The sequence below is a fragment of the Rhinoraja longicauda genome, chromosome 28 (genome assembly GCF_053455715.1).
Source record: "Rhinoraja longicauda isolate Sanriku21f chromosome 28, sRhiLon1.1, whole genome shotgun sequence".
NCBI classification, from domain to species: Eukaryota; Metazoa; Chordata; class Chondrichthyes; order Rajiformes; family Arhynchobatidae; genus Rhinoraja; species Rhinoraja longicauda.
In genome coordinates this window covers 14,773,199-14,799,073 of record NC_135980.1, presented here as the reverse complement: position 1 = coordinate 14,799,073, position 25,875 = coordinate 14,773,199, and the positions used below count along the sequence as shown (strand labels likewise).

At 41.5% G+C, this 25,875-nt stretch overlaps 1 protein-coding gene across 1 annotated transcript; it reads right to left on the bottom strand.

The window, feature by feature from the left end:
• Positions 1–4,973: 4,973 nt before the first annotated feature.
• Positions 4,974–23,513, bottom strand: LOC144607387 (procathepsin L-like). The gene is made up of 6 exons (XM_078424195.1): positions 23,382–23,513; positions 21,624–21,746; positions 19,552–19,725; positions 17,920–18,135; positions 6,475–6,637; positions 4,974–5,092 (listed from the first exon to the last, which is right to left on the bottom strand). The coding sequence occupies exons 1-6, from the start codon at positions 23,511–23,513 to the stop codon at positions 4,974–4,976; spliced, it is 927 nt and encodes a 308-aa protein (XP_078280321.1).
• Between the last annotated feature and the right edge of the window lie 2,362 nt (positions 23,514–25,875).

Genomic DNA, 25,875 nt, shown 5'->3' with positions numbered 1-25,875 from the left:
TGTAGATAAGTGTGAGGTTATTCACTTTGGAAGTAAGAATAGAAAGGCAGATTATTATCTGAATGGTGTCAAGTTAGGAAGAGGGGATGTTCAACGAGATCTGGGTGTCCTAGTGCATCAGTCACTGAAAGGAAGCATGCAGGTACAGCAGGCAGTGAAGAAAGCCAATGGAATGTTGGCCTTCATAACAAGAGGAGTTGAGTATAGGAGCAAAGAGGTCCTTCTACAGTTGTACCGGGCCCTGGTGAGACCGCACCTGGAGTTATTTTCTTATACTAATGTTCTTTAATGGCTCACTTGGCCAAATGCTGTGTTGATACCACAGAGCAGTCACTCTCCCCCAGGGGCAGATTACATAGTAGCAAAAGTAGCATTTGCTATGGGCCCCGCACTTTCAAGGGCCCTAAATGCTTTAAATCGGCATCCCACTGAGGGACGCTGTGTTTGCGGGCGCCACTCCCCAAACGCTCGGTTAGAATGTGTTGGCGGCGGGGCTGCACGGACCAATGGGCAGCCAGCACATCACCGCCCAACCGCCCAGTCTCCGGCCCTCTTACTCCACACACCTCCGGCCTCACCCAAACACCTCACTCCTCCGGACCTCTCTGCCCAAATATTGGCCTTGTCTCCCACATATCGCAGCCCTCTCACTCCTCGCTCATTGCCTCTTTTCTCTCAAGTCCCCAGGCCACTTTCACCACCTCATTACCCCCCCTCCCCTCTCCCCTATCTTTCCCACTCCTCCAGTGCTCCTTCTCCCTACTCCTCCGGCGCTCTCTCCACGTTCCTCTGGCACTTGCTCCCCCAAATCCTCCACTGCTCACTCTTCCGCAAACTTCCTGTCTGTTCTTTCCCTACCCCTCCGTCCCTCCCTCTCCTTGCTAGGGCCTCTCTTTCTCTTCATCCTGCGGTCTTCTCTCTTTCTCCACTCCTCTGGCTCTCTCCTTTTCCCCATTCCACTGGGCGACTCTCCCCACAATCCCCTTTCCCTCTCGTCTTCCAGACTTTCGAACCTCCAAATAGCTACTATTCCAGTCCTCTCTTCCGCCAATCTACCTCCCCCCTTTATTCCCAGTCTTCTGTCCCACTCTCTCTCTTCTTCTCCATCCCACTCTCCCCCCTGCACATCTCCATTAGGCTTTCCCCCACACCGGAGACCCAACTACGGGTGCTGTCTGTACGGAGTTTGTACTTCTTCCCCGTGACCGCATCGTTTTTCTCCGAGATCTTCGGTTTCCTCCCACACTCCAATGACGTACAGGTTTGTAGGTTAATTGGCTTGGTGTATGTGTAAAATTGTTCCTAGTGTGTGCGGGGATCACTGGTCGGTACGGATGTTGGGCTGAAGGGCCTGTTTTCGCGCTCTATCTCTAAACTGAACCCCCCCCCCATCCGGACGGTGTAGGCTAACGGAGCTCGTTAACGTTAACGGTGTTCGGGGAGCTGGGCCGAGTGTGTTCGGAGAGCGGGGCCGAGCGAGTTCGGGAGGCGGGGCCGAGTTTTTTCGGGGAGCGGAGCCGAGTGTGTTCGCCGAACGGAGGTTGCAACCCGTCTCCCGGCCTGGGTGGCCATCATTGGTGGAGTGGGTGCACGTGGCCGCTGGCTGGGTGAGGTCACGTGGGGCGCTGGTGGTGAAATCACCTTGTCCCGTATTTAATGCCCTTTTATAACATATGCTACGGGCCCCGCACTATCTTAATCCGGCCCTGCTCTCACCTCATCTTTGCAACTGAGTTCATACCTCCACATTGCCAATGCAGGGTCACGTTCTGCAGCAACTAGACGAGAGCAACATGCACTTCTGGAGCATAGATCGTCATTACTAGAAATGTGATCAACAATTCCCTTATCAATCAGATGTTCCCCATTTTAGCATTTTCTCAATGTACACTGAGTCCAAGCAAATTTTGTGCTCAGGTCTCTGGATTGAAAGAAAATCATACTTACTGAACCATAACTATCACCTGCTGTTCAAATCTAATCCACATGGTCAACATCTGGTATCAGTCTCCTTTCTTATCCTTACATTAATCCTACATTTAGTCTGATTTAGTGTGTGTGTTATTGGAATTCATGAATGTACGCAACACTTGATCCAATGGTGGATTAAACAACACATCTTTGTGAAGAAGGGTCACGTATCCATGTTCTCCAGTGATGCTTCCTAACCCGCTGAGTTACTCCAGCATTTTGTGACTTTCCTTGGCAAACCAGCATCTGCAGTTCCTTGTTTCTACGTCTCTCTTGTCTGAATTTGTTTCAGTGAAGTATATGTCATTATACTGCCAGAGAGGATCAGATGACACATTTCGTCATAGGTGCTGGGTTAGTACTGTTTGGTTTAAACCCTACACCTGGCCAATAATTGTCCTGGTATCAAAAGGTGCAGACTTATATTTAATGCACCTTGTTTAATGTTAGTAATTATAGGACACTCAGTTTTAAATTAAACTAGGTAATTGATGGAAAGTGAAAGGCAAAATTGTTCATTAAGCTTGAAGTTAAGATATAGTTGAAATAATTGCCAATAGCTTTTATTAATTTCTCTGTGTTGCAACCCATTGCCTCGACGCAGGATGAATAACATTGTCATTCAGTAATGTTTGATTAGTTTGCCTTTAATGTCACACTACAGAATTTATGGAAGCTGCTATTATTCTCTTGAGCACGAGTATGCATTTGCCGCACACTGTTAAAGCAATGTCATTGAATGAAAAAGCAACAGCAGAGGACTTTCCAAAAATGTTCAGGCCGTGTTTGGAAGGTCTGGTCGGTCGCAGGTGCACTTACTCGCGTGGATAGACGATATAATTGGTAATTCCACAATGATTGTTCCTGTCCTTCGCCATTTTAATGTAACCAAGGTCACCCAATGTTGTGCCCCAGCTGAAAAAGAAGAGATAAACTGGTGTCAATATCACAGTTCCGCTCAAGTATTAAGGTCGAAGAAGTGGTGCATTGCAAAAGTGGATTTTGTGCTTGGGATCTTTAAAATGTCAAAGCACATAGTTCAGTTGAGTTATATTGCTGAGCAGAATGAGCATGTATCGATATGCTTTGGAAAACATAAAGTTAGGTTAAGAGTCAAAAAGTTAAAAAGTTCTCTTTGACCTCTGTCATAAGTTGTTGGTCAGAGTGTTGAGCATGGATTTACCACAACCTTTCAAATCAGAGTTGGGTGAGAATGGGAGGCATCTGAAACTAGGTGGGGTTAACAGTATGAATCAACATGGTATCCCTGGTTGCCTGGAGACTTTATGTACAATATCGAAGTGTCAGTGTTGACCAACCTTCAAACACTGTGACACATCAGAATGGGGAACAGTTATCTGGACACTGTGGTCCAGGAAGAAATCACAACCCTTGAATTAATTTCCTCTGCTTTGATGCAAAAGAGACAGAGGGCTATAAATTAGTTTTGGAAGAACACAGCAGATCAAGCAGCATCTGTGGAGGCAAAGAGATGACCAATGTTTCAGGTTGAGACCCTGCATCAGGAATGAGAATGTCTCAGTCTCCCAATTCCACTTAAGCTCCTCCCCCACATAGCCTCATTTGCCAGTTGTCCTTCATCTCTCCTTGGTCCATCTACTGGCCCCTATCTCACTCATCAACCCCTTCTCTTTGTGCTGACTATCTTTCCCTTCCACTCTCAATCCTGATGCAGGATCTCGACCAGAAACACTGACCATTACTCCCCCTCCCCATCGATTCTGCGAGACTCGCCTAGTTCCTCCAGCAGATTGTTCTTTGCTTCATATTCCAAAATTTTCAATCTCATGAATTTTCATGAAGCTTTTGTACACTCTCCAAACGGACAGAGATAGAAAATGAATGGAATACAAACAATCTAGGTGTTCTTCTATATGGCTTACTAAATGTTCACAGGTAAGTATACAAATAATTGGGAGAGCAAATGGCTTTTTGTTTTTTTGCATGGGGATCGGTGTTTAGAAATAGGAAAATATTAGTACTACTAGACAAGTGAATCCATACCTTGGGTGCTGTGCACAGTTTAGATACCCTTAAATTAATAGGATAACATTAATAAGCAGTGAATATTGAATGAAGAATAAGTACATAACTGCTTCACATCTTATGCATGTTTTGGAGTTTGGAGGGTGAGCAGGGAAGAGGTACAGGCACATGTGTTGCAGCTCCTGTTGTGGGAAAGAGAAGGTACGGATGGAACAACAGACTGTCCTGGAATGGTGAAACTGAAAGAGGAGGAACATGTTGGAGAAGTTGGAAGAAGCAGATGATAGTCCAATGAATGTGAAGACCCAGGGGGTGGATGGAAAGGACAAAGGAATCCCATTCCAGTTCTGAGACTAGGAGAAGGGCAAATGCTGGAAATGGACTGGATGCAGTCGAGAATCTTGTCAGTATCATCCAACTTTGTCAATGACACTTCAAATCACATAAACATATTATCTGATGTTGGACATATTGTCACAAAGTTTACAATACCATTTAGTACAACTGACCTGTGTCATGTTTATGTCCTACAAGAGCCTCCATTTAAATATATCTTTCTGGTAACTTTTTCCTCATGGGATTATCCAACTTCCCCTTAACTATGTCTAGAATATTCCCAGTGGTAGCTCATTCTACATTTTTCTATGCATTAGATAAAGAAACCCCTTTGGATTCCCTGGATGTATGAGTGATAAAACAATACCAAAGACCCTTAGATCTGCACATTTCCACAAATGGAAACATATTCTCTGTCTTGCTCTTTCCATTTATATATTTTTGAAGATTGCTATCATACCATCCTGGTATCTGCAATGCAAAAGATCTTAGGCAAAGATATTTTCCTGATAAACATATTTCATAGTTCTGGTATCAATCCTGTGAATCATTTTGTTCGCTACCTCAGAATGGTAATTCGTTTTCCTCATGCACCAATACTCTGATCGAACAGTGTTTTGCCACCGACCCTGTTGAAATTTTGTTACATCTTTCATCTTTTAGGGTACATACCTGTTTTTAATAAGCCAATAATTTAGTCCGTTTTCTCTGCCATATCCAATTGCCAGCATAGCATGGTTCACATATTTATTAGAGCATTGTTCATCATAATAGATTCCTGGTAAGAAACATTTATTTATATGATTGAAAAACATGTATTGACAATGGGTTGCACAAGGGATTGCTCTTTGTAATATCTTGCCATGCAATTATCATGCACTCTACAATTCAGTTCACATTTGTTTGTCAAAATTCTGTTACTTTTTCCTACATTTCCATTATAAACCACAATGTTCATGTTCATGTTTGTAATGAGAAATCCCAATATAAATTTGCTGCGTCAAATCTGTGCCCTCAAACCTAGGCTTGGTATTCCACCTCCACATTTCTTGGCCAGAGCTCTGGGGTTTACCTTCTCCCATGCACCTAACATCAATTTCCAAATCACTGCAAAATTTGCTGACTGAAGCTGACCACATTGTCTCGATCTTTTTCTGGGGATTTGGCAGTTGGGGGATCTCAGCAAAGAGGCCGGGAATGAAAATGGTGCGCAGTGCCCAGCTCATACTACAGCTCTCTCGTGCACCATTGGCCTGCATTCAAACAAGACCATTTGTGGAACAATACATATTCTTTTGGATTCTTCCCCAAATAATAGATTTTCCTAATGTTTTTTTATCATCTAGAATGTGAAAAGGCCACTTGCTATGTTCAGCGATGTATTTATTGTTCGCATTTCAGTTTGGATACATTTTAGTCAGTGCAAGGTCAGTTAAACACATGAGAGACCTGTGAACCTTTTCACAACTGTAAGCGCAATTTTGCACTTGATCATTCTGTGCAACTTGTCAATAATTAATTCTAATCTTAATATGATAAATAAAGTTGCCTATTGATCTTTGCACAAAATATCCACAAATAATGATATGTGGAATTGATTAATATCAATAAATTCAATCCTATTCTATTTTTGAAGATTCTAATCATATGTTAGTTGAAGTCGATGTTTTACAAAACAGGAATGCAAAAAGTGATAAGAAGAGTGACTGGTCACAGAAGTTAAAGTGCGATTTCAATGATTTGATTAAGGAGTGGAGGGTGTTTCTCCATCATGGCAGTGATAGGAAGAAGAGTTTAGGTTGTTTTTTTATTGTGATTTTTGTCCTAGACTGTGATAGCAATGGATAGTCAAGATGAAAGGGAATAGAGAGTGCAGGTCTTAAAATCTTTATTCGGGGAGAGGGAAATAAGTGGTATCATGAAAGGGATGCTATGGAAAATATGAATGCTGGAATGGATAGGTGGCTTGTGACAGCACCAGATAGCATGTGCCAAGCTTTTGTAAAACCTTACTGTGATGGAAGGTTAATATGGTTTGAATTATAGATATTCAACAGAACTTGTTAATGATAAGCAAGTTGACAGAGGAAGTGTGACATTTAATATAATTCTACTTTCTATTAAACATTATCCCTGGAATGGATAATTTATGTTTCTTACCTTCTTTATAATACTGGAACGAATGACGACTAGCATCAATGGCAATTGAAATTGGTCCGATATTAGCCACGCCTATTGCTAGAGCTGTTTCGTTTTTTCTGAGCGTGTGGTAACTACGGAGGTTGGCAACAACCTTGTCACTCCTAAATCTGCAGTCTTTTTGCTAATTGATAAATCAATCAATAGAATTCAAAGTTAATTTACACCCACGAGTGTCTGACAACTTCCACCACACATAAAATGCTGAAAGCGCCCAACAAGTCAGTCTGTGTCTGTGGAAAGAGAAACAGGCTTCATGTTTCAGGCTTGAGACCATTTATAGTGATGAACGGTCTTTGACCTGAAATGTTATCTCGTGTTTTTTCTTTCACAAATGCTGCCTGACTTTCTGAATATTTGAAGTATTCTCAGCTTTTGCTGCAGATTTCCAACATCAACATTTTAAAAAAAAATCGTGAGCACAACACATAAGAGCTATCACTTATATTAATAGGTAGGTCCTCAGAATCTACTGTGATGTGCTGAGATAGGGGAAAAATAAACAATATTGGGGTGATCCTAATAATGTCATATTGTGAGTGAAAACAGATACATAATGTGGATAAGCAGGTCAAAAATTAGTGCAAAGAGAGCAATTTCTAGGCAGAAGGTACATGCCAATGATAAAAAGTTAGGAGAAGATTGACAGGAAGACAGACACAAAAAGCTGGAGTAACGCAGTGGGTCGGGCAGCATCTCTGCAGAAAAGGACTAGGTAAGGTTTCGGGTCAAGACCCTTCTTCAAACTGAGAGTCTGGGGAAAGGAGAATGAGACATACAGTGGGTTCTTAGGACAAATGCAGAAACCAGCGATAATCAAGGAAATGTGGATTGTGTTGGACTCATCATACATTCTCGGACTAGCAGCCAAAAGACTGGGCTGTTGACCCGATGTCCTGAGCTGAAATCCCATCACAGCAGCTAGGGAATCGTGAGCATAACACAAAGTGCTGGAATAACTCCATCAGTTACCAGGCAACTGAACCATCCTTTTAACAACTGGAGCGCGGTCCTGAGCTACTATCTACCTCATTGGCAGTGTTGCAGTGCTAATTTGTTTAGGTGCCGGAACTGTCAAACAGGGGCGTCATTTCAGGTTTTGCTTGGGTGAATCTTTACATAAATTATTATCTTATCTACCCCAACCTTCGCTTCCGTAAAATCCCTTTAATCTAATATGCGGCCGCTGTTACATTCCCCACTAGTTAATATTCCCCGCAGTTTATTTTGGCTTTTTTCTTACAGAGGTGTCGGAGCGGCGCTCTGGTGAGCTCTGGCAGCACTGCACCCCTGCTCATTGGAGACCCTTGGACTATCTTTTAATCAGACTTTACTGGACTTTATTTTGCACTGAACATTATTCCCTTTATCATGTATCTATACACTGTGGATGGCTTGATTGTAAGCATGTATAGCCTTTCCGCTGACTGGTTAGCGTGCAACAAAAGCTTTTCACTGTACACATGATAATAAAGTAAACAAAATTGGAATAACTAAACTGGCGACGTTAAATTAAAATAATTTAAAAATCTGCAAGTGAAAAAAAAGTCTGATAAATTGTTTCTTAGTAGAGTATATTTTAGCTTTTCTCCCTTCTTTTGTTAAAGTTGCACGCGCCCTACGATTACGTAGCACCTAAAACCTTCATCTTCCATAGTAAATCTGGATTAAAGCTGTACAAATTACACAAATCTCACAACCTGCAGTCACCTCACAGGCGTCCCATGGTGGAGGACCACAGGTAAGACAAGTCATTTTAAATTATTATTGGATTAGCCGAGATTTTTTTAATTAAACGGCACTTAAATGAGAAAAAAATGTTATTTAAAAATAAATGAAAATATAAACTTTGAAGATAATCAAACAAAAATTTGTTGAAATCAGTTGACATTTATTCCTCATTGTTCTCGGTGGTGGGGTTGGGATATGCTCTTGAATCTGTCAGACTTCCATTGAATGTACTCCCACGTGGTTCGGTGGGATGTTCCAGGTTTTTGATGGTGATGATGGAACAGTGATTTGTATATATCCAAGCCGGATATATAGCCTATCTGGATAATTTTTAATAATTTCCACTCTTCTCTAAACCATTTCCACAAAAGTGCACATGTTCTGGCCCCACACCTGTGCTAATACCACTCACAATGTATCAACGGTAACAATTTTGCTTTTACTCCCAGATGCTGTATTCTAATCTTAGAACACCTTACTATAGACAGGCCTTTCATCACCATTTGCTCCAATTTTCCATTGGGCCAGGTAGAAATTGAAGACCAGGTGGATGGATTACTGTGGGTTGAAGAGAACCAGGGTTTCATTGATCTGAACTGAGATGTCACCCAGAATTAGTCATGTGGAAATTGTTTCTTCCTCGTGAATTTGAAACATAAATCTTAGGTCTTCAAGGCTAGGAAGGCACTGAGTAATTCATATTCAAGCATTTACAATAATTTTTGTGTAAGAACAACTCCAGTATCAGTTGCAAAGTGCATTGGAGATACAAGAAACTGCAGATGCTGCATTGTTTAGTTTGGTAGATATGTCAATAGACAATAGACAATAGGTGCAGGAGTAGGCGATTCGGCCCTTCGAGCCAGCACCACCATTCAATGTGATCATGGCTGATCATTCTCAATCAGTACCCCGTTCCTGCCTTCTCCCCATACCCCCTGACTCCGCTATCCTTAAGAGCTCTATCTAGCTCTCTCTTGAATGCACTCAGAGACTTGGCCTCCACTGCCTTCTGAGGCAGTGAATTCCACAGATTTACAACTCTCTGACTGAAATGGCCTACTCCTTATTCTTAAACTGTGGTCCCTGGTTCTGGACTCCCCCAACATTGGGAACATGTTTCCTGCCTCTAACGTGTCCAACCCTTTAATAATTTTATACGTTTCGATAAGATCCCCTCTCATTCTTCTAAATTCCAGTGTATACAAGCCTAGTCACTCCAGTCTTTCAACATACGACAGTCCCGCCAGTCCGGGAATTAACCTAGTGAACCTACGCTGCACCCCCTCAATAGCAAGAATATCCTTCCTCAAATTTGCACACAGTACTCCAGGTGCGACCAAAACTGCACACAGTACTCCCAGCTGCGGTCTCACTAGGGCCCGATACAATTGCAGAAAGACTTCTTTGTTCCTATACTCAACTCCTCTTGTTATGAAGGCCAACATTCCATTGGCTTTCTTCACTGCCTGCTTTGCCTGCATGCTTCCTTTCAGTGACTGATGCACTAGGACACCAAGATCTCGTTGTATGTCCCCTTTTCCTCATTACTCCCCCTCCCCTCCCCTCTATCTCTCCCACTCCTCCAGTGCTCCTTCTCCCTACTCCTCCGGCGCTCTCTCCTCGTTCCTCTGGCACTTGCTCCCCCGAATCCTCCACTGCTCACTCTTCCGCAAACTTCCTGTCTGTTCTTTCCCTACCCCTCCGTCCCTCCCTCTCCTTGCTAGGGCCTCTCTTTCTCTTCATCCTGCGGTCTTCTCTCTTTCTCCACTCCTCTGGCTCTCTCCTTTTCCCCATTCCACCGGGCGTCTCTCCCCACAATCCCCTTTCCCTCTCGTCTTCCAGACTTTCGAACCTCCAAATAGCTACTATTCCAGTCCTCTCTTCCGCCAATCTACCTCCCCCCTTTATTCCCAGTCTTCTGTCCCACTCTCTCTCTTCTTCTCCATCCCACTCTCCCCCCTGCACATCTCCATTAGGCTTTCCCCCACACCGGAGACCCAACCATGGGTGCTGTCTTTACGGAGTTTGTACGTCTTCCCCGTGACCGCATCGTTTTTCTCCGAGATCTTCGGTTTCCTCCCACACTTCAATGACGTACAGGTTTGTAGGTTAATTGGCTTGGTGTATGTGTAAAATTGTTCCTAGTGTGTGCGGGGGTCACTGGTCGGTACAGATGTTGGGCTGAAGGGCCTGTTTTCGCGCTGTATCTCTAAACTGAACCCCCCCCCCCATCCGGACAGTGTAGGCTAACGGAGCTCGTTAACGTTAACGGTGTTCGGGGAGCTGGGCCGAGTGTGTTCGGAGAGCGGGGTCGAGCGTGTTCGGGAAGCGGGACCGAGTTTTTTCGGGGAGCGGAGCCGAGTGTGTTCGCCGAACGGAGGTTGCAACCCGTCTCCCGGCCTGGGTGGCCATCATTGGTGGAGTGGGTGCACGTGGCTGGCTGGGTGAGGTCACGTGGGGCGCGGGCGGTGACATCACCTTGTCCCGTATTTAATGCCCTTTTATAACATATGCTACGGGCCCCGCACTATCTTAATCCGGCCCTGCTCTCACCTCATCTTTGCAACTGAGTTCATACCTCCACATTGCCAATGCAGGGTCACGTTCTGCAGCAACTAGACAAGAGCAACATGTACTTCTGGAGCATAGATCGTCATTACTAGAAATGTGATCAACAATTCCCTTATCAATCAGATGTTCCCCATTTTAGCATTTTCTCAATGTACACTGAGTCCAAGCAAATTTTGTGCTCAGGTCTCTGGACTGAAAGAAAATCATACTTACTGAACCATAACTATCACCTGCTGTTCAAATCTAATCCACATGGTCAACATCTGGTATCAGTCTCCTCTCTTATCCTTACATTAATCCTACATTTAGTCTGATTTAGTGTGTGTGTTATTGGAATTCATGAATGTACGCAACACTTGATCCAATGGTGGATTAAACAACACATCTTTCTGAAGAAGGGTCACGTATCCATGTTCTCCAGTGATGCTTCCTAACCCGCTGAGTTACTCCAGCATTTTGTGACTTTCCTTGGCAAACCAGCATCTGCAGTTCCTTGTTTCTACGTCTCTCTTGTCTGAATTTGCTTCAGTGAAGTATATGTCATTATACTGCCAGAGAGGATCAGATGACACATTTCGTCATAGGTGCTGGGTTAGTACTGTTTGGTTTAAACCCTACACCTGGCCAATAATTGTCCTGGTATCAAAAGGTGCAGACTTATATTTAATGCACCTTGTTTATTGTTAGTAATTATAGGACACTCAGTTTTAAATTAAACTAGGTAATTGATGGAAAGTGAAAGGCAAAATTGTTCATTAAGCTTGAAGTTAAGATATAGTTGAAATAATTGCCAATAGCTTTTATTAATTTCTCTGTGTTGCAACCCATTGCCTCGACGCAGGATGAATAACATTGTCATTCAGTAATGTTTGATTAGTTTGCCTTTAATGTCACACTACAGAATTTATGGAAGCTGCTATTATTCTCTTGAGCACGAGTATGCATTTGCCGCACACTGTTAAAGCAATGGCATTGAATGAAAAAGCAACAGCAGAGGACTTTCCAAAAATGTTCAGGCCGTGTTTGGAAGGTCTGGTCGGTCGCAGGTGCACTTACTCGAGTGGATAAACGATATAATTGGTAATTCCACAATGATTGTTCCTGTCCTTCGCCATTTTAATGTAACCAAGGTCACCCCATGTTGTGCCCCAGCTGAAAAAGAAGAGATAAACTGGTATCAATATCACAGTTCCGCTCAAGTATTACGGTCGAAGAAGTGGTGCATTGCAAAAGTGGATTTTGTGCTTGGGATCTTTAAAATGTCAAAGCACATAGTTCAGTTGAGTTATATTGCTGAGCAGAATGAGCATGTATCGATATGCTTTGGAAAACATAAAGTTAGGTTAAGAGTCAAAAAGTTAAAAAGTTCTCTTTGACCTCTGTCATAAGTTGTTGGTCAGAGTGTTGAGCATGGATTTACCGCAAGCTTTCAAATCAGAGTTGGGTGAGAATGGGAGGCATCTGAAACTAGGTGGGGTTAACAGTATGAATCAACATGGTATCCCTGGTTGCCTGGAGACTTTATGTACAATATCGAAATGTCAGTGTTGACCAACCTTCAAACACTGTGACACATCAGAATGGGGAACAGTTATCTGGACACTGTGGTCCAGGACGAAATCACAACCCTTGAATTAATTTCCTCTACTTTGATGCAAAAGAGACAGAGGGCAATAAATTAGTTTTGGAAGAACACAGCAGATCAAGCAGCATCTGTGGAGGCAAAGAGATGACCAATGTTTCAGGTTGAGACCCTGCATCAGGAATGAGAATGTCTCAGTCTCCCAATTCCACTTAAGCTCCTCCCCCACATAGCCTCATTTGCCAGTTGTCCTTCATCTCTCCTTGGTCCATCTACTGGCCCCTATCTCACTCATCAACCCCTTCTCTTTGTGCTGACTATCTTTCCTTTCCACTCTCAATCCTGATGCAGGATCTCGACCAGAAACACTGGCCATTACTCCCCCTCCCCATCGATTCTGCGAGACTCGCCTAGTTCCTCCAGCAGATTGTTCTTTGCTTCATATTCCAAAATTTTCAATCTCATGAATTTTCATGAAGCTTTTGTACACTCTCCAAACGGACAGAGATAGAAAATGAATGGAATACAAACAATCTAGGTGTTCTTCTATATGGCTTACTAAATGTTCACAGGTAAGTATACAAATAATTGGGAGAGCAAATGGCTTTTTGTTTTTTTGCAAGGGGATCGGTGTTTAGAAATAGGAAAATATTAGTACTACTAGACAAGTGAATCCATACCTTGGGTGCTGTGCACAGTTTAGATACCCTTAAATTAATAGGATAACATTAATAAGCAGTGAATATTGAATGAAGAATAAGTACATAACTGCTTCACATCTTATGCATGTTTTGGAGTTTGGAGGGTGAGCAGGGAAGAGGTACAGGCACATGTGTTGCAGCTCCTGTTGTGGGAAAGAGAAGGTACGGATGGAACAACAGACTGTCCTGGAATGGTGAAACTGAAAGAGGAGGAACATGTTGGAGAAGTTGGAAGAAGCAGATGATAGTCCAATGAATGTGAAGACCCATGGGGTGGATGGAAAGGACAAAAGGAATCCCATTCCAGTTCTGAGACTAGGAGAAGGGCAAATGCTGGAAATGGACTGGATGCAGTCGAGAATCTTGTCAGTATCATCCAACTTTGTCAATGACACTTCAAATCACATAAACATATTATCTGATGTTGGACATATTGTCACAAAGTTTACAATACCATTTAGTACAACTGATCTGTGTCATGTTTATGTCCTACAAGAGCCTCCATTTAAATATATCTTTCTGGTAACTTTTTCCTCATGGGATTATCCAACTTCCCTTTAACTATGTCTAGAGTATTCCCAGTGGTAGCTCATTCTACATTTTTCTATGCATTAGATAAAGAAACCCCTTTGGATTCCATGGATGTATGAGTGATAAAACAATACCAAAGACCCTTAGATCTGCACATTTCCACAAATGGAAACATATTGTCTGTCTTGCTCATTCCATTTATATATTTTTGAAGATTGCTATCATACCATCCTAGTATCTGTCTGCAATGCAAAAGATCTTAGGCAAAGATATTTTCCTGATAAACATATTTCATAGTTCTGGTATCAATCCTGTGAATCATTTTGTTCGCTGCCTCAGAATGGTAATTCGTTTTCCTCATGCACCAATACTCTGATCGAACAGTGTTTTGCCACCGACCCTGTTGAAATTTTGTTACATCTTTCATCTTTTAGGGTACATACCTGTTTTTAATAAGCCAATAATTTAGTCCGTTTTCTCTGCCATATCCAATTGCCAGCATGGCATGGTTCACATCTTTATTAGAGCATTGTTCATCATAATAGATTCCTGGTAAGAAACATTTATTTATATGATTGAAAAACATGTATTGACAATGGGTTGCACAAGGGATTGCTCTTTGTAATATCTTGCCATGCAATTATCATGCACTCTACAATTCAGTTCACATTTGTTTGTCAAAATTCTGTTACTTTTTCCTACATTTCCATTATAAACCACAATGTTCATGTTCATGTTTGTAATGAGAAATCCCAATATAAATTTGCTGCGTCAAATCTGTGCCCTCAAACCTAGGCTTGGTATTCCACCTCCACATTTCTTGGCCAGAGCTCTGGGGTTTACCTTCTCCCATGCACCTAACATCAATTTCCAAATCACTGCAAAATTTGCTGACTGAAGCTGACCACATTGTCTCGATCTTTTTCTGGGGATTTGGCAGTTGGGGGATCTCAGCAAAGAGGCCGGGAATGAAAATGGTGCGCAGTGCCCAGCTCATACTACAGCTCTCTCGTGCACCATTGGCCTGCATTCAAACAAGACCATTTGTGGAACAATACATATTCTTTTGGATTCTTCCCCAAATAATAGATTTTCCTAATGTTTTTTTATCATCTAGAATGTGAAAAGGCCACTTGCTATGTTCAGCGATGTATTTATTGTTCGCATTTCAGTTTGGATACATTTTAGTCAGTGCAAGGTCAGTTAAACACATGAGAGACCTGTGAACCTTTTCACAACTGTAAGCGCAATTTTGCACTTGATCATTCTGTGCAACTTGTCAATAATTAATTCTAATCTTAATATGATAAATAAAGTTGCCTATTGATCTTTGCACAAAATATCCACAAATAATGATATGTGGAATTGATTAATATCAATAAATTCAATCCTATTCTATTTTTGAAGATTCTAATCATATGTTAGTTGAAGTCGATGTTTTACAAAACAGGAATGCAAAAAGTGATAAGAAGAGTGACTGGTCACAGAAGTTAAAGTGCGATTTCAATGATTTGATTAAGGAGTGGAGGGTGTTTCTCCATCATGGCAGTGATAGGAAGAAGAGTTTAGGTTGTTTTTTTATTGTGATTTTTGTCCTAGACTGTGATAGCAATGGATAGTCAAGATGAAAGGGAATAGAGAGTGCAGGTCTTAAAATCTTTATTCGGGGAGAGGGAAATAAGTGGTATCATGAAAGGGATGCTATGGAAAATATGAATGCTGGAATGGATAGGTGGCTTGTGACAGCACCAGATAGCATGTGCCAAGCTTTTGTAAAACCTTACTGTGATGGAAGGTTAATATGGTTTGAATTATAGATATTCAACAGAACTTGTTAATGATAAGCAAGTTGACAGAGGAAGTGTGACATTTAATATAATTCTACTTTCTATTAAACATTATCCCTGGAATGGATAATTTATGTTTCTTACCTTCTTTATAATACTGGAACGAATGACGACTAGCATCAATGGCAATTGAAATTGGTCCGATATTAGCCACGCCTATTGCTAGAGCTGTTTCGTTTTTTCTGAGCGTGTGGTAACTACGGAGGTTGGCAACAACCTGGTCACTCCTAAATTTGCAGTCTTTTTGCTAATTGATAAATCAATCAATAGAATTCAAAGTTAATTTACACCCACGATGCTTCTCGAGACGCCAATCATAGAGTTGCGAGATATTGTATGAGCCCTTCAGCCTTTAGGCTGATACTGTTCATCAGAAATTGAATGTACAACTATTGTTGGCACGTTCAAATAGAAAGGGAAAATTGAGAACAAGGCAAAAATTGAAAGCGCTCCTTATAGAAATATATTGGCCACCGAGCTGAGCCATTAGTGTAGCTCAGAATCGCAGTGTGGATTTAGAGCAAGGAAGAGCACATTCAAAAAGTTGTACAACAATAGGTGCTCACTCATTCGATTCCATATTTTATATACAAGGAGGCAAATCTAGATAAGACATGGAGTCAGATAGTACACTGATCTCAAAGTCTCTCTTGTGGTTGTGAGCTTAGTTTGCCTCCATGAAAACAGGCTGTACATCAGAGTGTCTGACAACTTCCACCACACATAAAATGCTGAAAGCGCCCAACAAGTCAGTCTGTGTCTGTGGAAAGAGAAACAGGCTTCATGTTTCAGGCTTGAGACCATTTATAGTGATGAACGGTCTTTGACCTGAAATGTTATCTCGTGTTTTTTCTTTCACAATTGCTGCCTGACTTTCTGAATATTTGAAGTATTCTCAGCTTTTGCTGCAGATTTCCAACATCAACATTTTTTTTAAAAATTCACAACATATAAGAGCCATCACTTATATTAATAGGTAGGTCCTCAGAATCTACTGTGATGTGCTGAGATAGGGGAAAAATAATCAATATTGGGGTGATCCTAATAATGTCATATTGTGAGTGAAAACAGATACATAATGTGGATAAGCAGGTCAAAAATTAGTGCAAAGAGAGCAATTTCTAGGCAGAAGGTACATGCCAATGATAAAAAGTTAGGAGAAGATTGACAGGAAGACAGACACAAAAAGCTGGAGTAATGCAGTGGGTCGGGCAGCATCTCTGCAGAAAAGGACTAGGTAAGGTTTCGGGTCAAGACCCTTCTTCAAACTGAGAGTCTGGGGAAAGGAGAATGAGACATACAGTGGGTTCTTAGGACAAATGCAGAAACCAGCGATAATCAAGGAAATGTGGATTGTGTTGGACTCATCATACATTCTTGGACTAGCAGCCAAAAGACTGGGCTGTTGACCCGATGTCCTGAGCTGAAATCCCATCACAGCAGCTAGGGAATCGTGAGCATAACACAAAGTGCTGGAATAACTCCATCAGTTACCAGGCAACTGAACCATCCTTTTAACAACTGGAGCGCGGTCCTGAGCTACTATCTACCTCATTGGCAGTGTTGCAGTGCTAATTTGTTTAGGTGCCGGAACTGTCAAACAGGGGCGTCATTTCAGGTTTTGCTTGGGTGAATCTTTACATAAATTATTATCTTATCTACCCCAACCTTCGCTTCCGTAAAATCCCTTTAATCTAATATGCGGCCGCTGTTACATTCCCCACTAGTTAATATTCCACGCAGTTTATTTTGGCTTTTTTCTTACAGAGGTGTCGGAGCGGCGCTCTGGTGAGCTCTGGCAGCACTGCACCCCTGCTCATTGGAGACCCTTGGACTATCTTTTAATCAGACTTTACTGGACTTTATTTTGCACTGAACATTATTCCCTTTATCATGTATCTATACACTGTGGATGGCTTGATTGTAAGCATGTATAGCCTTTCCGCTGACTGGTTAGCGTGCAACAAAAGCTTTTCACTGTACACATGATAATAAAGTAAACAAAATTGGAATAACTAAACTGGCGACGTTAAATTAAAATAATTTAAAAATCTGCAAGTGAAAAAAAAGTCTGACTCCAGTTGCAAAGGTCATGAACCTAAAGGAATGTTGTAAAAATACAGCTGGTTCAAATATTCTTCATGGTAGAAAATCTTCCATCCTTATCCAGCAAATGACTGCCTTCTCAGTTCAGGGGCAATGAGAGAAGGGCAATAGGTGCCAACAATAAAATATTTTATGGATCCCCCAACCAAATAATGTATTTGAACAGAGAAGATATAAGCTGACTGGTTAACAAAATAGCAAATGCTTTTCACGGTACCTCAGTACACATGACAATAAACTCAACTCAACTCTACAATTCAGACAAATGTAAGGCAACACTGTGCAACACTGCAAATGAACAAAAAAAATAAGTACAGTTTGAAAATAGACTTACTACTGCAGTGTATGGATATACTTTTTCAGAGTTTATGCCGCCTTCCTTCTGAATGCAATAAAAGGCAGCTTCCATATATCCACCTTGGCATCCGTAAGGATTATTGCCACAATCTAGCACGTTCTGCTCACTCAGAGAAATAAGATGACCTGATTTTCCTATCTGTCCCTCGAGGGCTCCAGTTGCACTGAAGATCCAGCAGGAGCCGCATGATCCCTGGAAATCACAAACACTGTCACACCAACAGCATTCCAATGTAAAATTCACATCCATTTCACCTACACCGAGATGGACTACTATTTGCATTGATTCTGCTTTCTGAATAAAATGTCCTTGCTTGCTGAACTATAGCTTGTTTATTGTGAGCCCGGGTATTATAAGTTAACACAGAAAGCCGGAACTTGAAATTACCAGTTTTAGTTGAATGATGAGGAGTCAGAATCTAATCTAGATTGCATATGTAACATGTTTAAATTAGGTGAGCATTGGTCTATGAACAACATACACACTCCTCGGATAGGCATCTTAATAAATTGGCATGAAAAACCAAAAAATGACTGGCTGAGGATCATGAAACGGACATGTTAAAGACATAGGAACAAGACCCAAGCTATTTTGTCCCTCAAGCTTACTCTGCTATTCTTGAGATCATGAGGTCTAATTTCATATCATTCCCTGTTCCACATCTTAATTGATACCATTATCTAACAAAAACTTACCAATCACAAATTTCAAATTAGCTATTGACCTGATATATTTGGCATCTTGTGGAAGAGGATTCCAATTTCTGCACCCTTCTGTAAGTAAAATGGATGCAAATTTTCCTCTTGATAATTTCAATTCTACATTATAAATCTAACTCTTGGCCCGAAATATTTCAACTCATGGAAGTAGTTTTACTTATAAGTCTCTTCTCCTTAATATCTTTATAAATCCAGTCAAATCATTCCCTCAATTTTCTGAGTTCCTGGGTTATTCAACCCTAAATCTATAAACTCTCACCAGAATTTAACCATTGAATGGTCATGGAGACATACAACACCACTAACTGGTCCTCCAGTACAACTTGTTCATACCAACCAAGATGACCCATCAAAGTTAGTGCCATTGCCCAGGTTTGGCTCATATCTCTCTGAATATTTCCTATCCATGAATCCATCCAAATGTCTTTTAATTGTTGTTATTCAACCTGCCTCAACCACTTCCTCTGACAGTTCATTCCAAATACATACCATCCTCTGTGTGAAATGTTACCCTTCAAGTTCCTATTAAATCTTTGTCCTCTCATCTTAAACGTTTGCCCTCGAGGCCCTGATTCCCCAACCCTGAGAAAAAGACTATGTGTTCAACACATAGCTTCTTCAGCTTCAACAGAACTGAGTTACAGGGTGCAAGGGATAGAATGCATCTGGCAGTATATTGCATATTTAATTTCAATAATTGAGGATGAATTTTACTTTTCATGTGTGGCTAAACTCAGTAGACATCAGCAGGATAAGAAAGCAGGAGCAGCACTTTCTGACAAGTAAGACATAAAATCAAATACTCATCTTCCTTGCTGGTACCTACAAGTCATCAATACATCAATTATATATCACATTTATCACTGGGTTTTTTTTGGTCCAATTTTACCTGGTTCTTTATTGGTGTGACTGCACCATTTTTCCTCCAATCGAAAGACTTTGGCAAGTTCTGATCATTTTCATTAGTTTCATCAAACCCATCATATTCTTCAACTTTCACAGTTGAGCTTTCACCTTCATTCATGAGGAATCCATTCATCAATTTATTGAACTCTTCATTTGTCTAGGAAGCCAATGATATGGACATTCATTAATATAGTGACTGTCCTTGGGGAATATGCACAAGGAGGATATCAAACCTCCTGGGGTCATATTTCACCAGTATTTAGTTTACAACACCAGGAGAGATGAGAATATCAAACACTCTCGGCAGTCGCCTTATTTTTAGACTTAAATCAGGTTTTTCACACATGCACATTCTAAAGTGATAATGGGTTCATTAGTCTAGAAATTTGTGTTTTGGATGTTAAGCAATTCTCCTAAAACAAGTACAATAATTGTAAAATTTCCAGGCAACTTTTTTAATTGCTACCAACGAGCTCCCCCATGTCATGCCACACTGCTTCAGGAGAAGAGGGCATTAGGGGTTGAATTTCTTTCATTAGAAGCACATTTCCTTAAAGATCTGGAACCAGGAAGTTGCTTTTAATGGGCCAACCCACAATACAGCCAAGGTAAATATGAAATGCTGGAGTAACTCTGCAGGGCCATGCAGCATCTCTGGAGAAAAGGAATAGGTGATGTTTCGTGTTGAGACCTTTCCTCAGACTGAGAGTCAGGGGAGGGGGCTACTAGGGCAGCGCGGGGGTGCAGCGAGAGAGGGTGTTGCAGAACTCTCGTTGGTGAGAGGAGCAGAACTTCTTCAAAGTAGTCTCTGGCATCTTAATAATGATTGATGTCTGTCCTTAATCATGATTTATGTTAACAGGATTGACAAATGTCTCAATGTAATTTTCATCTGGGCGACATCAATCTTTTGATTTTTACAAGCAAACTTCTAAATCATTTTTTTCTCCAGAAACTGATGTAAAGGCAAGTATGGAGTTTAAGTTAGGAACTTCCAATAAACAAATTGGAGCTGTTATTATTCATGCAACTTATTTAATGTGGAATCAATTTCTATAGTAAATATTGAAATAATCTTCCACAGTGGGTATAATCAGAGAACACATAGACCAGTGAGAGAAATGGGCAAAAACTGCAACTCCACCATGCTAAATTATTTGGGGCAATATTGAGCCTCATTGATTAAGAATCTCTCAGATTTCTTCATCAGGCAAACTTTCATTATTAGCTGGCCTACTGGTGGCATCTATATTTTGAGTCACTGCTCTTGAACGCAGTGAAGAAAGTCAGGCAGCATTCCCTCATTTGACCGTAATTCAACGCGCTGGAGCAAAGAAAGTGCAAAAGGATCAGAAAGAAAAACAGAAAATGCTGGAAACACGAAGGTAAGGCAGCATCTGTGGAATAAGAAGCAGAAGAAATCGTATTGGTCCAAGATCTTTTGTCAGGACTGGCATGAGGATCAGATTGGTTTTGATACACTGACCAAATGCAAAGGCCACACAAACTGCAGCTCACACTCTGAGGCAGAGGATGCCTCTGGATTGGAGTCACCATTGATATTTTGAACTGTTTTCCAATATTTCCCATTTTAATTTTATTTCAATTTCACAGTCACAAAATTTCTCAACAATTTTGCAACAACTTGCATGATAAAAGTAACCATCAACAATGCCATCTTATTTCAGTGAAGGAGATGAGGGCCAGGTGAGATGGATGTAGCTGGTGCATGGGGCACAGCCTACACACGGTCATCATCCCTTGAGTGCTACTTGGACTGGTGCAGCCATGACCATCACGTTCCTTCACTTCCCAGGGCAAACACAAGGGAACACTAGGCTCTTAGCAGAGGTTCACCATGATGCTGGATGCGCTGGTAAGCAGAAAGGATGAAATAGGGTGTAAAAGGTGAAAGGTGTAAATAGGGTATAAAAGGTAAAATAGGGTGTAGAAAGAGATAGGACTTTGTGAGGTGATATCACTAAATATCACTCAGTATTAACACTTCAGTAACTAGTATCTTTCAGCCACACATATTTAGCATTTTGTACGCACCAGATCTCCAAATTGGTTCATTCCCACAGTAAATGTGTGCTTTCCCATGGCGTACTCTCGGTTGTGCTGCTCAATGTAACTCAGAGCACTCTCCCAAATCATTCTCCTGTTGGTCTCCTCACCCTGAAAAAAAGACATTATGGCAAAGTCATATTATAGTCTATAACATCCCTTTACCATCATTTACATTAGTATTCAAAGTTCATAGTGAATGGTGTGGATTGTTGGGGAATGTTGTAGAGCAGAAGGATCCTGGAGTACAGGTGACTTGGACAGGTTGTGTGAGTGGGCGGATGCTTGGCAGATGCAGTTTAATGTGGATAAGTGTGAGGTTATCCACTTTGGTGGTAAGAATAGGAAGGCAGATTATTATCTGAATGGTGTCAAGTTAGGAAAGGGGGACGTACAACGTGATCTGGGTGTCCTAGTGCATCAGTCACTGAAAGGAAGCATGCAGGTAAAGCAGGCAGTGAAGAAAGCCAATGGAATGTTGACCTTCATAACAAGAGGAGTTGAGTATAGGAGCAAAGAGGTCCTTCTGCAGTTGTACAGGGCCCTAGTGAGACCGCACCTGGAGTACTGTGTGCAGTTTTGGTCTCCAAATTTGAGGAAGGATATTCTTGCTATTGAGGGCTTGCAGCGTAGGTTTGCTAGGTTAATTCCCGGAATGGCGGGACTGTCATATGTTGAAAGACTGGAGCGACTAGGCTTGTATAGAAGGATGAGAGGGGATCTTATCGAAACGTATAAGATTATTAAGGGGTTGGACACATTAGAGGCAGGAAACATGTTCCCAATGTTGGGGGAGTCCAGAACCAGGGGCCACAGTTTAAGAATAAGGGGTAGGCCATTTAGAACAGATTTGAGGAAAAACTTTTTCAGTCAGAGAGTTGTGAATCTGTGGAATTCTCTGCCTCAGAGGGCAGTGGAGGCCAATTCTCTGAATACATTCAAGAGAGAGCTAGGTAGAGCTCTTAAGGATAGCAGAGTCAGGGGGTATGGGGAGAAAGCAGGAACGGGGTACTGATCGAGAATGATCAGCCATGATCACATTGAATGGCGGTGCTGGCTCGAAGGGCCGAATGGCCTACTCCTGCACCTATTGTCTATTGTCCACTACAATCAAGACAAAAAAACAACATAAAACACAAAGACAGACGGCCTGCAGGCGAGCCGCAGCTGCTAGGACAGCGCAGGCACACGAGAGCAAATGGGCAAATGGGCAAAAACCTTCTTTCAGCAACGTAACTTGGCCAGGCAATTACGGAAGACAGGGACAGATGTAACAGTAAATTCACATTGATACTTGATCTTACATTTAGAGCCACAGGCTCGGATACGTGAGGCTGCACCTAACCAAAGAGACGGTTTTGAGATGCAATTGCTACCAGGCATGTGAGGTGCCTTTTGCTTTATTTACTTATTTTTTAGGATGCGTGCACAGGTGGCAAGGTCAGTAATCTATAGTCCCTGAGAAGGTGTGAGTGAGCTGTGTTCCTGAACCATTACAATCCTTCAGCGATAGTGTATCCACTATGTGGTTTACAGGGGAGGGGGGTTAGTCCAGTCATGATCAAGGGCTGGAAAGACATTTCCAAATAGGAATGGTGTATGATGCGTAGGAAAACCTGCAGGCACTGGTGCAGTTCAATGAGTTGGTCACTGACAACCTGATTAGAAAGAGATTGCTTTAGTTGTCCTTTTTTCTCCTGACATACATCAGGATAGGTTTGCATTTGAAAACACATTCTATTTTACCTCTGTGTACTGCCGGTTGAACTGTAATTTCCAGTTCGTCCATTCTTCATCCAACGATGAATTGAACTTGTTTTCTGAGGCTATAACCAGAATAGACCCCACCACAAAGCCCAGAAACAATGGGAGCTCCATTCTGGCCAACCGAAAGGAAAATAATAAATGACTTTAAACCGTTAATAATAATGAAAATAGCTATTTGTAAAATTACATTGAATGGAGTGCTATGGTACTGATATCATTCTGTTTCAATGGCTCTCACAACTTTTCATCTTAGCCCCATTAAACAGAAAAATACCATGCACGCATTGTCTCTGGATTAGTACCTACTCGCCCATTCACTCTACTTAAATATAGTTCAAACTTACGATCAATTCAGGGGGCAGTTGATGAGTGAAGAAGGAGGCTTCCCATGAATGTTTGTTCTCAGGATCCCAACCCTCTGGCGTGGTTGGAAGGGTAGATATCAACAAGAGGGACCAATATCGTCTTTTGAAAGTGGACTGGAAATCAGGACTTTGAAAAGGGGAAATGTTATGATCGGCACCAGTATGTGACCTGTCACAGATGGGGAATAGGAGACAGGAATTTCAGCAGAGGATCGAGGGAGAACAAGATTGGGAGCAGATTGGAGATTGTGGGGAGGGGTATTGGGAAATTGATGATCTTTACTTACCCGATTTTCACCATCCAATACCCTTTTTCCCTGAGTCTGCCCAGTCCTGTGCTATGTCTGCCAAACTATTGTCAAAGTTCTCCTCAAGGAATGGTATTACAGCCAGAAATGTGACCACAATGTCAGAACATCATACAAAACCAATGTTGGTTCACTTACTTTTCCAAAAGATTATCCTTACATGGCCTCACCTTATGTGACTCCAGTCCCACTCTCATTGGGAATAAATGTCCATATCCCAAAAATGCATCTTAAAAAGTTCCACCACAGATGAGATCAAGAATTGTGCCACATTAACAATGGGTTAACATCCAATGTGATTCTGGCAATGATGGGGAGCAGAGCCCTTTCTCCTCCTATCATTCCCTCAGTGATTAGAACAACAAACTTTGTATAACAGTTTTTTTCATTTCACTATAAATAAATTACAGTCTCACTGTACTGAATACTATTAATGCATTAACATTCACACAGGCTAAACTGCATAAATAATCATATACTTTATTTACACTGTGGTTGGCTCGATTGTAATCATGAATAGTCTTTCCGCTGAGAGGATAGGACTCGAGGCGGTGCTGGCTCGAAGACCTGAATGGTCTCCTCCTGCACCTATTTTTCTATGTTTCTATGACCACAAAAAGCTTTTCACGGTACCTCAGTACACATGACTAAACTAAACTAAACTGAACTAAACTAAACTAAACTTTGAAAATAATAACTGAAGTAAGCCATTCAGTTATTTTGTAACATTATGGCCAGTTTCTCATGCCTTTGCCCATCTAGTTGTTCCTGTTATAATTGCAACACCCTGAATCCTCCTCTGCCATTATGCCCTTCTGCTATCCCAGCAGCACCTCCCAGATCTACTAAGAAGGTCAAGGGTGGCAGGTGCATGGAAACACCCGGCAACTACAGATTCCCTCCAAGTCGTGAACCATCCTGAGTTGGAAATATATTGTCACTGCTCTAAATCCTTGAAGCCCATCTCTGATAGCACTATGGGTATGCCTTTACCATGAGGACTCCAGCAATACAAGAAGGCAGCTTGTCATCAACATATCAAAGCAAACAGAAATGGGCAATAAATGCTTGGCTTGTACACAATGGCAACATCAGGAAAAAAAACCAAAAATAACTTAAGTAATGATTAGAATATAATGTATGTGCAATGGGTACTCTAATGGCAAACACCCTCCTATGTTGTTTTATAATAATTCCCTTATAATGCCTTTGGTGGAATCAGAATTTTTTAATAAGTTTAAGAAATGTTTATGAAATAATATTGGCCCTAGCTATCCTTGTGATTTGCTATCTCTGCCAACTTATTATCTCTATTATGCTTTCCTTGCAATTCAAATACTCATATAAAAGGAATTAAAGGAAGCAATGCAAACTCGAAGCTGGTGTTCCACAGGAATTGGCACTGGGAACATATGTTGTGGCTATTTGCAATTTATAAAACCAATTAAAAATTAAAGGGGACACCAAATTGGGGTTAATTCAGAAGAGGGCAGTGGGAAAGAACAGAAGAGAATGAAAACGTTTCTGCAACACTGCAACCAAGGAATTTGTTCCCTGTTCTATTTCGACCTTAAGATAAAACATGCACAGTTCTTCTCCTATTTCATGCAGTTCCATCCAATTCCCAAGCTATCCCATCACATTCTATCCAGTCGTGTCCCTCCCAGTCTACACAAGGAATAAGGCAGAAGGCTTGGATTAGCAAACTCACCTTGATCTGATGTTGCCCTTGATGAAGTATCTATGAACATTGGGTGTATCGCCGTTTATATACATGTGCAGCGTCCCTGAACCCACCCC